At 41.6% G+C, this 15,932-nt stretch overlaps 1 protein-coding gene across 5 annotated transcripts in view; it reads right to left on the bottom strand.

Annotated features, from left to right (window-relative positions):
* Positions 1 to 1,062: 1,062 nt before the first annotated feature.
* BEND4 (BEN domain containing 4) overlaps positions 1,063 to 15,932 on the bottom strand; it is a 30,614-nt gene continuing 15,744 nt past the window's right edge. For 3 of the 5 annotated variants that reach the window (XM_015862454.3, XM_085545488.1, XM_085545487.1), the window contains exons 3-5: positions 11,600 to 11,691; positions 7,936 to 8,176; positions 1,063 to 4,782 (exon numbers count right to left, since the gene is read on the bottom strand). In XM_015862454.3, coding sequence (XP_015717940.2) covers positions 4,565 to 4,782; positions 7,936 to 8,176; positions 11,600 to 11,691 — 551 coding nt within the window. In that variant the 3' untranslated portion in view covers positions 1,063 to 4,564. The remainder of the gene's footprint in view (positions 4,783 to 7,935; positions 8,177 to 11,599; positions 11,692 to 15,932) is intronic. The other 2 variants (XM_015862455.3, XM_085545489.1) reach the window with 1 other exon arrangement.

The raw sequence follows: 15,932 nt of genomic DNA, 5'->3' as shown, positions 1-15,932 counted from the left end.
TCTGAGCTGGGAAATGGCAGTAATCCTGAAGTAATCCTTTATTGGCCATTTGGGGCATTTGTTGAAAGGCTGTTTATAAATAACTGTGTTAGGTGGTTGGTTACAAGTCAAAGTGGGTCCCTCTGGTTTTATCTTAACAGTTCTGTTCAAGAATCACTCCTAATATTTTATGGAGGACTTCAGTAAGAGATCTTACAAAGTAAGCCTCCCCTTCATCCGCTGTGCTGATATCTTAGTTCGCTTTGGTAGTAAATGTTCAGCAATGGTTAAGTGAGCATGTTATTTAAACAACTGCTCTATCAGTTTTGATGGTTTTGTACTGAATCTAACTCGCTGTGTAAGGGATAAGGAGGAACAGAGAGAAAAGTAGGGGAAGTGGCGCTTACCTCTCCCGCATTAGTTCCTCTTAGATTCTTGAGCTGACAAGCAATCTGCAATTCACTGAGTACTTTGCAAGGGACATTGCTGCCTCTTTTAGCTATGCTTATGTGATGCTTGTGGACCTTGACCCATTCTGCTCCTCAGATTCATTACTTGAAAAAATTAATCCTAAATGTCTCCTGCAACTGTCTTCTGATGCTGTGGATGGGAAAGCAAAGCTACCTTGGATGTTTCACAGAATCACCAAGGTTGGAAAAGACCTACAACATCATCCAGTCCAACCGTCCACCCATCACCAATAGTTCCCACTAATCCATGGCCCTCAACACAACATCCAAACGTTCCTTGAACACCTCCAGGGTTGGTGACTCCACCACCTCCCAGGGCAGCCCGTTCCATTGCCTGACCACTCTTTCAGAGAAGCAGTATTTCCTAACGTCCAGCCTGAACCTCCCCTGGCACAGCTTGATGCCATTCCTTCTAGTCCTATCACCAGTTACCCAAGAGGCCAACCCCCAGCAACCTCCCTTCAGGTAGTTATAGAGAGCAATGAGGTCTCTCCTGAGTCTCCTCCAGGCTGAACAATCCCAGCTCCCTCAGCTTCTCCTCATAAGGCTGCACTCCAGACCCCTCCAATGGTGCCCACCGTCACTGTGGTGTGTATAGAGCGAGACAAGAAAGTTAACCAGAGACCAACTTTTATTGTGCATTGTTATGCAACAGAACAAATGGAGCTGGAGGTATGTAGTAATAAAACCAATATTCAAATTAGGATTAACGCCTGAAATAGTAAACTGCAGGTAACAAATGTCTTTATAATTAAAAAATATCGACTGTTTAAAAAATTCTCTAAGTTTTTTATATTTTTCAAAAGAAATGTGTGTTGCCACATAGAAAACAATTCACACATCCTATAGAAATTGTCACAAAAACCTTACTAGTCTATATTACACTATGCACTTTGTTTTGTACAGTATCTGGTAAAGGCCTATCCCTAACCTGTACTTACTCTACACAGTACAATCATCGTTAGAAAGTATTCATAGAATTAACTACACCATAACAATAAAAATATCAGGATTGATGGTTTTTTAATCACAGTTTCTCCACAAATATTTGTCATAGAAAATATAGCGAAGGCATGTTGGCACAGATGGGCGTGCGGTGCTGCTACACAAAGTTTGAGAGAAGGCAGATACATAAATGACAGTAAGATTAAAGAGCACGGAGGGATAAGACAAGGATCTATCCTCCTGGGACGTGCGGGAGTGACATGACGAATAGCAGCCTCCTGCCGCCAGCAGCCAGCACAGAAGGGATGTGCTGGTGTGCAAAGCACGGCGCGTCAATCCTGGTGTCTCGCTGTGCGAGTGCTTACAGCCATCTGTTATTTCAGGTTCCAGAGCGTTATATCTAACATCTTGTGGCTACATCGATGCTTTGAGGTGTGTAAATTTATAACGCCTCGTGGCTTGGGTCATTGGAGTGAGAGGTGGTGGATTTTTAAATGAGATGGGTGGGTCAGGAGTCGAGTGGCCACAAAAGCAGTTAAAACAAGGGAGATGGCAAAACAAGACTAAACCCAAAAAAAGATAAGCTCCCATCTTCTGACAGTGGTCTGTGGCTGCTAGTCATGCACTGGTAACTGCACGCAAGCAGCAGAGGGAAAGGTTTTGCTCATAAATGAAAGCTGTTTCCAGTGCTTACGTGGCTTTTGGGTCAAAACTATACATTTGGGTGTTTTGCACAGTATGAGAGCGCAGGACTGTGAGTGGTACCAGGACACTGGCTATGCTTTTTACACTAAAAGTAAAGCTAGACTTACAAGGTATTCCAGGAGAATCTTCAGGCTACTAAGTGAGAGAGGTCTGTCCAGTCCAGTAATTCTGTCCTGAGACTGTTAAAAATGAAGCGTCTGTATTGTTAATCTCATATGTTCAAACATTTGAAAGGAGCCATCACAATGTTTACAAAAATACAGCATGGTACATATTGCCGTGGACAAATATACAGTATAATGCTGACTCGCACGCTCTGACATGTTTTACCAAGTAGATCTGGCAAGTGTCACCACATAGAACATACACCAGCAAGACTTACACCATCTGAGCAATGTAACATCTTCTATAATAGTTCTCTTAAAAAACGTGTAAGTTCAACACAGAAAAGCTACTATAGGATATCTGTACTGTGACGTTTCTATACACTGAGTTTCTCTCCCCTCAGCCACAGCACCTCATTGACTGGTCCAAGCAAGTCACCTCTGCCTGACATGAGAGATGCTGCCCCCAAACCCCTCAGCCTGTGGTAAGGTGCAGCGTGACTGAACTGCTGTTCATGTTAGAAAATAAATGGGATCGTCTGCATCAGATGAGCGCCTACCAGCCCCCTTTTCAGAAGTACCAATGTTAAAATAAGTCAAGAGGTATTGGGACATTTAAGGGCCTAAAGCATATCCTGGCTGAGCAGGGTGCACACAGAAGCCTGCAGGCCGCTCACAACGGCGGGTGACGAGGAGGCTGATGCCAGGACAAAATGGTGGTGTGGGTGAGCTGCTATTAGTGGGACTGCCCCAGGCCCTTGTTTCCAGATAGGCTGGGGTTATGACTGCACTGCACTGCACTGCAGAGAGCCCTTTAAGGCCCTTATGGGAATGGGCTGTGTGTTCCCTGCCCTGCCCTGGCGCATGGGAGAAGGTTGGGAAAGAGAAAAGGGTGGAAGGAGGAATTAGTAGCTTCTCCAATGGTTTGAGCAAGGAGGGTGGGAAAGCTGGGCAGTATGAGAAACACGTTCAGGAGAAATAACACTGATGAGGTAGCACTAAAGGTGATCAAAATTTGGATTTTCTTTCCAAAAACCAGTTCCCCATCCCCGTCTGTTGGGAAACATCACCTCAAGGAGGCTGGGCCAGGCACTGACCAACGCCAGCAGCAGCCTGGGCGACTGACCAGGGTATGGAGATGGAAACACCCTGAAGCTGAAAGGGAAGGGGATTGTTTCTTTGGCATTACGTATTTCTGGAGTGCATCAATTTGGAGGGACGTGGGACTCCCAAGCCTTTGAAATTAAATGTCTTGAAAAGGACAGATTGTTTTTCCTTTATATCAGCATCTGCTTCCCATATTGTACTCTGTTGTGAATTGGCTTCTCCTCTAGAACATATCCTTTTTTACAGCTCTTAGTCAGGATCCCAGGCTTACTTCTCTTACAAAGCAATGCTGAATTAGGATTTTCTAACTCAGCTCCTCCCTGAATGCACCACTGAACATCTGACTGTTGAGACCAGCACTTTGCCTCATCTATTTTGAGGAATGGATATGAAACACAAATTAAAGCAAAAACAAGGAAAGACAATTAAAAACCTCTAAAGCTACATAACGTAGCTTCAGAATAGCAACAGACAAAGCAAAACCCGTCTTCTGAAAAGGCAATTTGTTTTTTGCCATCTTTTCTTTTTTTGATGAAAACTGTCACAATCAAGTCTAATTCCCTAGAAATCTAAATGAAAATAGTCTCTATCCAACACACAAAGAAAATTTTATCTATTAGAAGTGCCTGTTATTGTTCTGGGCCATTGAAGGACTCTGTGGTTGACGACTGGTGCTGTTTGATGCAAGAAGCTTAATTTCCTGGCATAGTTGGCTAAAGGAGGTCCCCGAATTTTCCATCTTATGTGGTATTTTAAGGTAGCATTTGTAATTGTGCTACTTTCTGATTATGAAATAAGTGACCACTTCTTTTACTGTCACAAGCATGGAGATGTGTTCTTACATCTCCTGCACAGGAAAAGCAAATAGTATCTGGTTGTTATGTCTGAAGGTCCAGATCTGGGCCTGTTAGAAATACGCAAACAAAATGGCAGCTTTTGTTTCTTTAGAAATCTTTGTAATATTGAAGAGATTTTTTCTCTAGAACTAGATGAAGCAAACTGCAGTTTCCCCTTGGGGTGCTACAAAGGGCTTGCAAATAATAGGCACTGAGAAATCCCATAGGGCAGATTCTGAAACTGACTTTTGTTGTTTTCTTAAATGAGGATATGATAGAATGGAGAAGTTGAGATGTATGCAGTATGTGTTCAAACATGCTTTGGACTCTTAAATGACTTCAGGGTAAGTATGCTTAACAAATAGTCTCTTCTAAATTAACCGCTTGCTACTGTTGTGTGAGTTTCCACTCACTGCTGTCAATCACCAGATCCATCTTGCATACCTCTATTGAAGACTTCATCCTGTGACCCTGGATGGTCAGTCCCTTCGTAATATGAGTTCCCATTGTGAAGGAAAGTCCCCACTGCACGCCCCTGACGAGCGTGTCCTACCGCGTCACTGAAGACCTTGTTGATCTGCTCTTCGGATGGCATCCACCAGTCAGGGTTGGAAGTACAATGCATTCTAATGAACTCTGCAGGAAAACAAGTAAGAATACAAAAAACAGCTTGTCTTGGCAGCACCTGCTATCACCCAGACATCAAAAGCCCATGGGAAATAAGAAACGGGGCATCACTGTTCTACTTAAGCAGAAGTAAAGCCTTATGGGAAATGCCATGATAATGCCAGCTGGACCTCCCGTACTTCTCTACAAGTGTGCTTCTCTACATGTATGTCTGCTCTTCTACCTGATGAGACCTGAAGATAAAATCCTCTCTTGTAGAAAGAAAAAGCATTAATTCTAAGTGACATTTATGATTCAGTGCCTGCAATAAATGTAAAAGAAGTTAAAACTGGGATGTGTTTCACTTGAAAACTGTTGTGTGTGTGTGGTTACTTTCAAGGACCTTCATCATCTCCCTCTGCTGGCCGCTGGAACACCAGCAGGCTGCTGCAACCTGCTCTAAAACGTGACTGCTGGCATTTCAGTTTGGTGCTACTTGGAGTTTCTTTCCTTTTAAGTCCTGCTCTTTTCATCTTTTCGTATCTGACACTTGTTTTTCCAGAGACTAAACTAGCCTTAGAAATAGCTAAATGAGATAAAAGGGGCTAAATTAGGGAGCCATGCAATAGTTATCAATGTGTGGGAAAGTGAACTGTACTGCATCTAATTTGGCTGTTTAAGCTGCCACTGCTTCTGTAGACAGCTGTTGGTGTGTGATGATTAGCTTTTAACATTTCTTTCCAGATTCTTTGATGTCCAATAACTACACTTGCAGAAGGTGCCTTACCGATTCTGGAATTAGAGCTGCTAGACAGATCTCCAATAGGTGTTATTTGGACTATGAAACATCTAAGTCCAATTTTAAATGTGAGGGAACCTCATTAGATGTATTGGATATATTGTATCTTTTATGGAAACCAAGCTTCTTATTTATTCTGTAACATTAGTTATTCCCTCATGCAGTGCTGCATTTCCTAGGATATTTTTAAATTCCATTTTCTTCTGTTGACAAGCCAACAGCGCACAGTAAGTGGAGTAAGGTAACTTTATTACTGCCACAATGTCTTGAGACTAGGTAACGCTGTGCTCCTACATGAGTTGCTGTGCCTGCAGAATATCTCATTGGTTGGACAATTAGGATGTGATTTTTGCATAGCTCTTCCAGCAGCGTGTCTGAAGAAGTGATAGCTATCTAGGATTTAAGTTCATTTCCCTGAACATCCACACAGGCAACGGTAATTCCTAGTTATGTTCACATGAGACTTCACAAACATACTTCTTTTCTCAAAGAAATGATCACTATGTAAAGGATTAGTCTTATAACTTAGGCATGCCGGGCTGCTGGAAAGCTGGTTCCAGACAATGGGCTGTTGTAGGAATACACTGAAAATGTTTACAGATGTTTAATCTACCCTGAGTGCAGAGAATAGCAGTTTCCTCTTCTGGCCATGGTGTGATATGCTGGAAATTAGTCAGACACGTGTTATTTGAGCTTGCAAATAGGTAGGAATCAGTAGCTGACTCTTGGCAATGTGGAAAGTCATAATGTTCCCACACACACTTGGAAGTCAAAAGGGATGACTGTCTATTTGGTTTTCTTAACTACACTGAACATTTTCACTTCCTGTTCAGTCTTCTGAAAATTAAGGCAATTGGCCTTTCTCTTTCTCCCAAAGAATGCTTCCACATTTGGTCTGCTTAGTGCCCAAAGAGGCAATTAGCCATACATTTAAATTCATCTACAGGTGGAATTACTGTTAGTCCTAGTGGGAAGAGGCGGGGGAGAAAGAAGAAGAAAAGGGCATTAGCTCTCAGTTTGTGCACAAATCGTTAGATGAAATGTAAATCCATTTAGCAAATAGTATTCAGCCCTTCTGCCCTCAGTTTCCAGGAGAAGTTCTAAGACCCTGAATCCAGCTCCAAACTCCATTGTTGCATGCTGTGCAATGGCCTTGCCCTTCTATTGAGCACTCATGGAGTTTATGTAAGGACTGACAGAGTATCATATAACAGGTTAACAGGTTCTTTCATAGCAGAACATCTTTGTCTAATTTGGCTGTGTATAAAAACTGAGTTCTTTACCTGGTTACATCAATGTGCTACAACTAAATTTATGATTTGCTTGGCCTTGCTGAATTCCTCTAAACCAAATGGGAAGAGGCTCCATCTTACGTGTAACGAGTTGGGGTTGCTGTCATGTGACTAAAAAATATTACTGTTGGCTGCTGAAAATGTATCAGTTTACACCACATTGATGAGTGAAACATTCCTGAAGTCAGCTCAGTCTAAATTTAAGGCATGTGCTCATAGAACGCTATACGTAAAGTTCATTAAATAAATGATAAGCAGATGCACTTAAGAAATGCAGGCACCAGTACTACAAAAATACATATTTTTAAGGCAGAACATTAAAAGGCCCTGCTTTGTATGTTTCGTTACAAAGCACAACAACAGGTCTTAACATTTCAGGAAACCCAAGTATGAAATGCCGCAACATAATGTTCTTCTAAATCTAGGTCCTTTTTCTGTATAGTCCAATATCGTCACTGTTTGCTGTTGTGAACTGCTTGGAAAAGTCTTTGAGGGCAAATGTGGGGGTTCCCTAACTTTTACAGTAAATGTTACATCAGTATTTCAAAGAAGTTAAATCCTTGATAATGCATTTGTGCATACCTGTATTTATCTATCTAACCTGCAGATGTTGTTGGCCCTACTGAAAGACCAAACCTATTTTGAATCTTAGTAAGGTTTTGACTCAAAGGCCGTTCACTGACTTTGAGTGCCATTTGCTAAACACATGTTTGGCTTAAAATATTCCTTTGGTTAAACTTTATTGTGTATCAGCATCAAAGAATGCAGCTGTTTTACTATAAAAGAGGGCAAACAGGACTGCCTGATATTCCTTTGCAGTTTCACATGGTGTCATGCACTCACTGACTTATCTGTCTCCTCACTTAAGTAAGCAGCTCTGCTTTTTTTCCCGTTCAAATATCTATACACATAAATCTAATACATACATACGCATATGTATGTATTAAAAAACAAGGGTTTCTGGCTGCTTCTCACTTGTCTTTGAAACCCTTTCTAGATGCGCAACTGTCAGCCAAATGCTTCTACTGAGCCAGAGCCAATGCGGTGAAATGAGATCACATATGGTGGACACTGAGCGAAAGGATGCAGTACCTCTGAGACATGTTACTTTTACTGGATCCAGAGGACGTCTTTCAGGACCTGTCTCTCCTGACTGCACTGACCTTTTCCTTTTCCCAAGGCCGCATGAGTACTTAAGCTCATCGGTTGTGAAAACAAATCTGATGAGATATCGAAGGAGCCGCCGTCCATCTTTCTTTGATGAATTTACAGCCTCATCCCACTGTTTACTAGTGATGTAGACGGGATAGTTGTTCAGCAACTGCTTGCTCCCCTGAAAAAAGGAAATATTTCCACTGTTTATTTTACAAGGCAAATAGCGTCAGCTGCAATAAAAACACACGCTTCTTAAACAGCTGGGATACTGACAGAGAAACGCACACTGAGGTGAACACATCATTGCTCTTACTGAGTACCTGTTCAATTACATCTCCATTTTTTATAACTGCAGCTTGGCAAGGTGAAAGGAACACATCTAAGAGATGGCTACTGATAATTCGCACTTCAGCAAGTAGGTCAAAAAGTGCTGAGAACCAGCACTGGATATACTATTTAAATATAACCTTTCTTCTTAATCTGTTAAAATGCATAGAAAGGGGCTTTGAAGAGCATGATCAAATGGATCGCTTCACAGCAGCCGACGGTTTTCTTCAGAGGTGGCTCTTTTGGTCTATTTTTACAATAAACTTATCACTTCTGTAGCGCACACCTGAAACCTGACAGCAGTTACGTTGCTGTGAAAAAAAACATAAAGAAAATAAAGAAAGCAACTATGAAAACTAAAAGCTTCATTACTATTAATGAATGCCATATTAACTCAAATTACAGCTTTACAGGAATGCCACCGTGTCAGCTGGAAAGAAATTTTGCTTTTAACCTTCGTAATTTGTGTGCTTTAATATTCCAACATTAAATGAATGCCGAGGGACTAATTATGGGGATTCCTGTAATCCACACCCATTATAAACCCTCTTTAGTCAAATGTACCTCAACTGTGTTGCTTTCATTCTTGTCTCCTATAAAACGCTACACTTTGGGATTCGTCAATTAATGTATGATGGTACTGTTAATATACAAAATCAATAAGGAAATAAACCATGCAAATAACACCATGCCCTCCTAGACACTTGTACAGTGATGCCTGCAATAACAACACTTTATTAAAGTGTTTCTTACACCTGCGTGCTACACTTGTGGTCAACTGCTGCAAAGTTACCCTTCCTGCTTTCACATCTTTGATATATGAAAACTCTTTTAAGAACTGCTCTTGTCTCTTTTCATATGGCTATAAAAGCGTGCTGAGGGCAGCTTGAGAGCATCTTTGAAGTCTTTCCTTGAGATCTGCTTTTAATTATTTGATAGTTTGATAAGTAAGCACAAGGCTGAAAGCAGTGGAGACTGTGGAGGGGTCACTGAAGAGCCTGTTGGTACATCTTAAGACTTCGTCACCTCCCAGTGTATGAAACACCTTGAGGAGCATCACCTACATGATGGCATGCCATGTATTTGCCTCACTGCACACCTAAATGGCTTTGTGTAAACCACTGCAAAAGCACCCATGGGCAAATCCAAAACTCGGCAATGGAAGCCAAAACATAAAGGAGGAGATGGGCCTTGTTGTTCTGATGGCCAAATATCCCAACACAGTTGGAGCTGACACTAATATTTCCTTGGCTTGTTCCCTCAGATGTAATGCACACGTAACCCTAATGTTGGCACTTTTTTGTCCAGGGGCTTGCTCCACATTCCTTTTCTATAGACTATAGATCCCTGAAACTTCCTTTTTTTTTCCTATTAAGATAAAATACAGTGAAGCAAAAACCTTTCTTACTGATACCAGTGCAGCCGACTCTGGGCACTGCCCTGCTTTTAGGCAAGGCAGTCCCTGCACAGCCTTATGCTCCAGGCTCACTCACATGTGTTAGGGATGGATGCTCAGGGGTGCACTGCTAAGCAGCGAGTTATCCTAAAAGCCACCTTTCTGTTTAAATGCATCGCTCTAATGGAAATGTGGGTTTTTAAATATAGCGCAGGAAGGCCTTGCATCTAAATTTCATGAGAGTTCCCATTACTATTAACTGTGGAGAAGGTAATAAATTTGGCGTAATTTCCTCAGCCCGAATTTTATTATACTTCTCTCTTATTCCCACTGAAATTTAGGATATTTTTCCTTGTTCCTCACCAAAGGCATGATACAATGTTATGATATTCTGTTGAACAATTACTGTGTTTCTGCTACAGATACACTTTCATTACTTGCTACCAGGGTAAGGCACTTCTGGGCAAAATATTCGTGGTAAATATATGATATGACGCAGTTTGATGCATCCGGCAGTCATTAAACTAAAACAAACAGAAAATCTTCCAGAAATGAAATAAGCAGATCCTGAAGGATGAACTAAAGTACAAATGTGTTCATGCTTTTATTTGTACATGATTAAACTTATGAATAAAAGATTAGCATCTAAGTGTTTAATTGAATAAAAAATTCTGTCACATCATGACAAGTGATTCCATGTGGGCACTACAGAACAGCCTCATTTTTACAGTGCTGGAAGAATTTAGTTAAAAAGGAAAAATGAAACAGTGGAATATGTTGAAGCGATAACATCCAATGATATACAAATATATATGTATAGTTATTTGTACAGGGTAAAACTGAAGAGAGAAGCAATCTAATGTAAAGTCTGAACTGCTGCAAAGCATCTTCAGCAAAACTGTGCTCAACTGGACTCTGTGAGACTTGCACGACATATAATTTATATAAGGATCAATAGGAGGACTGGATCAAACTGGACCTATGTCTTCCCTACTGTGATTTTGCTCGTGTGAATGACATGTAGTGACATGTATGTGCTATATAAATACAAGCATGCATAGAAAGATCCCGAAACATAGACACTTTTTACATGCCTGAATAGAAATACACTGGAACAAGATTAACGAGATCACCAGAGCTGATACCCACGTCTATGGGGGTCTAAGGGGAGGACGTCAATTCTCTGCTTTCTCACTGAAGCGCCTTCAAAAGGCATATAAGTACAACAATCCCCAAACTTTGCATTAAGCACAAAATAGCCAATGTGTAACATTTTGTTTGGGATCCTTTCTGAAAAGAAAGGGTGCTCTGAACACTTCCTGAAGTCAGACACTGGCTCTGGTGGCAAAGGGAAGGAAGTCATTTGTAGTTTAGCTTAAACCAGCTCAGGGTTGCATTAGACAATGGGAGACTGTGGGAAGCTGGAGGCAGCCCCACTTTCTTTCTTTACAAAGCACTTGTTGGCCACAAACTCTCCACTTCCTCCATCTCTCTCTCCTGGCTGGCAGTGCCTCCTGTGTTCGGCCAACCAGTAGCACCCACTTGGCTGGGAGAAGGAGGGGGGGATTCACCAGGCTCCCTGCTTCCAGCTACAGCTTTCACCAGACCAGCCCCAGCCTGAAGTCCACCTGAAGTCCAGCAATCACATTCCCAAGGGAAGGGGGAGAGAAAATTACCCAAGTGGGATGGATGCAGATGCACTAGTGATGATGCTCTTACATTTTGGGGTTTACTGTACCGAGAATGACAGTTCAGTATAAGATTTTATGTATTTTACTATGACATGTATTCTTCCAGCAGCTTCTAATTTATTTTCTTACGGGTTTTCAATGAATTTTCAAACACAAAAATAAGTAGCTTGTCTTCACTGTATACTACCTCAGTCGGATGGTCTGTTGGCTGTGGCACCATAAGTTGGTTGTGATGCTGAAGTACAGTCTTCAAGTAATCTAAAACAGTCTGGCAGGGCACTGCACGAAACAAATGGCAATTACTGTATATTAGTCAGCTAGCACTAAACAGGAAAACAATATTAAATCAAGCAGTGTTCCTCAGGATTTGTGTGCTTCTGTGAGATTTATTTCAAATAGGAAATATTGCTCACTTTGATTTGTGTTGTCGTTTCATTCAATAAATACACAGCTGACGCTGTATTATTATTTCCTATGTGGAGATCTCTGACACTCATTCTATTTTCCGCCTGCTAGTTTGTAAACTAGGCTTTCTCTAGTTTGAAATGACAATTATTAGAAATGCAAATTAGGTCAGCAGTAATGATAGGAAAAATATCTGTAAACATGGTAAACAGCCCAAACTTTACAAACAAGAAAACATTCCTTGGACCCAAATCACGCATTGATTAACACATAAATATGCCCTAATGTTTCTAAAAGCACAGCATGCTTAACTACACCAAACAGATTTAATGATTCATATACTTTAATTTCTTCTCCCTTCCTCCTTCCAATTTTTTTTGTTATAAAACTAGGTGTTAGGCAAATTGCTTCATTTGTCTTTCCCTCGTCCTTCCCCCTTCCCATCCCCACTGCCCTCATCCATTGCAGTAGTTGTACCAACATCCTATTCCCTTCTGCTGAGGTGATAGGTTAATTAGGGATGATTCAATTACAGGTCTCACTTAAGCAGATGCTGCCACATCCCTGATTAACTCTGGAGTATTTTTGTGATACAGTGCTTTTCTCCTGAGCCTGAAACACCGTAAGAGACTTAAACAGATATTAACCCAACATTAAAACCGACTCCTCCAAGACTAAATAAGCATCATTTTAAAGGTATCAGCCTCACATTCTGTGTGGCTTGTTTCAGTAAAGTATTCAGAGATGTTCTTAGCTTCAGCTGGATTTTTATCCAGAAAAAGAAATCTCAGTGTTCCTCCTTATTTATTTCTTAGTTCTCAGCCTTTACAGCTGGCATCTGGGGCTTTGTCTCAAGCTGTAGGCAATCAGAAAGCAAGCAACTCAAATCACCAACATTATACGAAGGCAGGATTTACAGTAGCCTTCCTCCGGTGTTTTGCACTCTTCCCTGGGCACTTCCAGTAGGTAATAACAAGCCCCTGCCAAGGCCCTGTGAGAAGCAGTGTCATACTCAGCGGTCTGCACACAGAAGCCATGCAGAGTCCCTTACATGGATAACAAACTCCTACCAGATCGTTTCACCTCATGCTGACGTATCTGTAAAGACTCTCCTACATCATTTGATATAACAGATAAGTACTTTGCCACGAAGCTGTGAACTTATGTATTGGACAAAAGTCAGCACTTCCAGTGACTTGAACTGTTTAATATCTTTGGTGACCTCACTGCTTATTTCTAGAGCAGCAATGTAGGTGCTACGCAGTGACACTGCTGAAGTAAGTGTATGAGGAAGAGAGTGTGTACTTTTTTGTAGGGGGAAAAAAAAAAAAGAGCCTTTTAAAGTAAGTCATCAGATGGCCTTGGAAAATGCTTCAATTCTGAAAAAGTCAGAATGGCAGTTAAGCTTAATAGTCTCACCAACCTGTTTGGTAACCTTGTAATGACAGCTGAGTTTCAGCCTATCGTAGCAATAAAAAAATAACAGTATAGTAAGTTCTTGGGTGGAAAAAAGGAGAAAAACGTGCTAACCACAGGTGGTACACTGGATATTCTTCAGAGGGCACAGAAAGAAAAGATTTGGCTTTTCTTCCTCATTTTTATATACGGGAAAGGTTATGGAGAAAGAAGTTATATATGTCTTTTTGTCCCTGTGGATAAGCTAAAGGATGAGATGGTATTTGAAGATCCTTTCCTTACATTTTGTTCAGCACAACCAAGTCCCCGCGGTCCTGTGCCAGGTGACTGCTGCTTGCCTAAAGAGCTCAACAAAACAGTGCTGTCCAAGTCCCTGAAGAAAATTAAATGCTGACTGAGGACATCATAGGCTGCTGTAGAGGAGAAAGCTCCTTTTAATGATTTGACTGATTGCCACGAGGCTGGAGGTATTCTAGTAGACAAATGGAAACTGTGCCCTACTTAAAACACATCGCTTTTGCCTCTGTTTGCTGTCTGATGTGTCCAAAATTTAGTCTAAGTTTGAACTGGGGATGCCCATGCACAGGTTACTGTGTGTTTAAATAGCTGACTAAGGATGAAGCACAAGGATCATGAAGATTTGTTCCAGGAAACTTCAGAACCTGTGTGATAGGGTCAGCAAAACCTCCCTCTCAGATACCTGGGATCTTCTGGGAGGTTACAAGAACCATGCAAAGGGATATTGTGGGTGACCACACCATCGCTGGAAAGAAAAGATACCTGGAGGACAGCTGAGTAATAGCTGGGAAACCTGAAGTATGTGAGAAAAATCCTGCTCCTGTCATTGGATGTGCTCCTTTTTGCTTAGCAATTTCATTGAGCACAGTCACCAAAGCATCGGTTCTACCCCAGAGTTTCAGTGATCTCCAGGCATCACGAAGCATCCTTCCACATTCTTCCAAATGAATGGGGCACAAGTAAGAAGACAGCAGGCAAGTATTCAACCTGTTGTGTCCTTGGTACAAGTACAGCTCTAACCACACCCTGCTGACAAAATGCTTTCACACTGCTGGTGAGAAACATAAAGGTGCTAAAAGCTGGCTGAAGTAGATAAATTATAAATTTTGAAGCATAAAAACTATGATTTTTGTCTTGTTCTGGTAACTGAAGGACTCTGAGCACTTTTAACCCATAAAATCCTCATGCGTCACACAGCTTGCTGTTGGCACAAGTAACCCTCGCCTTTCAAACATCACATGCTGCTCGTGATTCAGGCTTCTCAGGTCGCCATTTCACTAAACCCAAAAGGAAGCCTCAAAGAGGACAGCGCGAGGCCCCAGAGACAAAGGTTCAGTTTTGGTTCCATGCCCTTCTCTGAGCTTTACACATACTCTTTGCTGAGAGACAAGAGGAATTCTTTCCTCCGAACTCCGCGGTAAACATAACTTTAGTTGGGCCTGTGGTTCCCTGCGAGTATGAATAAAGATATAAACCTGCTCACTTATTCACTGTTTATTTTGCCTTGATGTGGTCTCTAGAGAGTTAACAGGATCGTCACCTGGACAGCCAGTTCTCTGCATGCTTCTGCATGTATCAGGTAACGTCAGTGGCATTACTAACAGGGATCTGTGCTTACTGTAACCAAAGTGAAAGATGCTAATGTAGAAATAATGCTTGATCTGATTTAGTGGAAAGCCTGAGGGGAGGCAATAATTTTCCTGCCCTTTAGGAAGAAGTTTCCATGGTCCTTACTTTCTGTGTGACTCAGGAAAGACAGCAGCACAGCAACCGGGCCTGCAGGGAATGATGAAGGAATGAGATCTCTGTGCAAGCTCAATGGTGAGGAGGTGGTAGGAGAATTCAGTATGTTGGGAAAGCTGGCCACGCTGAGATGCGGAGCAGAGACTAAGCAGGACACGCTCAGAGGTGGCAGAGCTTCAATGTTAATTGATCAAAGTTACAGACCTCATTGTTATTCCATGCAGCAAACTTTGTTTCCGAATGCTGTAACAAATGTTCCTTTGGCATCCCTTGTCAAAGCTTTCTCTGTGGAATAGCCTATTTTCTAATAAACAGTTGGCTGTATCAGCCACCAACTACACTGGCTACAAAAAGTTTCTCAGGCCCCACCATCCCTGCAGAAGGTGTGAGCTGGTAAAAAGCAGAAAGATTCAAGGTATCCCAGCTATGCAGGGTCTACCCTTGGCTGGTTATTTTTTGGCCCCTACTACTTCTCCATTAAAAATGCACACCTTATTTCAGGTCTGCAATGTTCTTTTTCTCCTGTTGTGCTTCCTCAAACTTCTGGACGACAACTGCTTGTTCCCTGTTATGCACTTACAGTCAGCAGCCATGTTGCTTCTCATCATTCTCTTTGCTAAGCCAAACAGTAACCTTCCTAATCTGCCAGGGAAAGAACAACTCCCTCACAGAAGGCTCCAGATGCCTTTTTTAGTTATTCATTTTCTACTGTTTCTCATCCCTGGCTTTTATTTACTACTTCTCCTTTAATCCATTTGTTACGTTTCTAACTGTGTCTTTGCTGTCCCTCTAAGGTTATTGTTTCTGTAACTAACAGGAATCTCCACCTCCTATATAGACCTTGGGGGCCTTCAATAAAACGCTTTTAGTATTTCCCAATTATCACCCACTCTTTCTTTTTTGCCCTCAGCTCCGACAATATTCTTTGGTTTTGTGAA

Source organism: Coturnix japonica, chromosome 4 (genome assembly GCF_054131305.1).
Source record: "Coturnix japonica strain WE chromosome 4, WE-NBRP24, whole genome shotgun sequence".
Taxonomy (NCBI): domain Eukaryota; kingdom Metazoa; phylum Chordata; class Aves; order Galliformes; family Phasianidae; genus Coturnix; species Coturnix japonica.
This window is presented reverse-complemented; position numbering and strand designations above follow the sequence as displayed.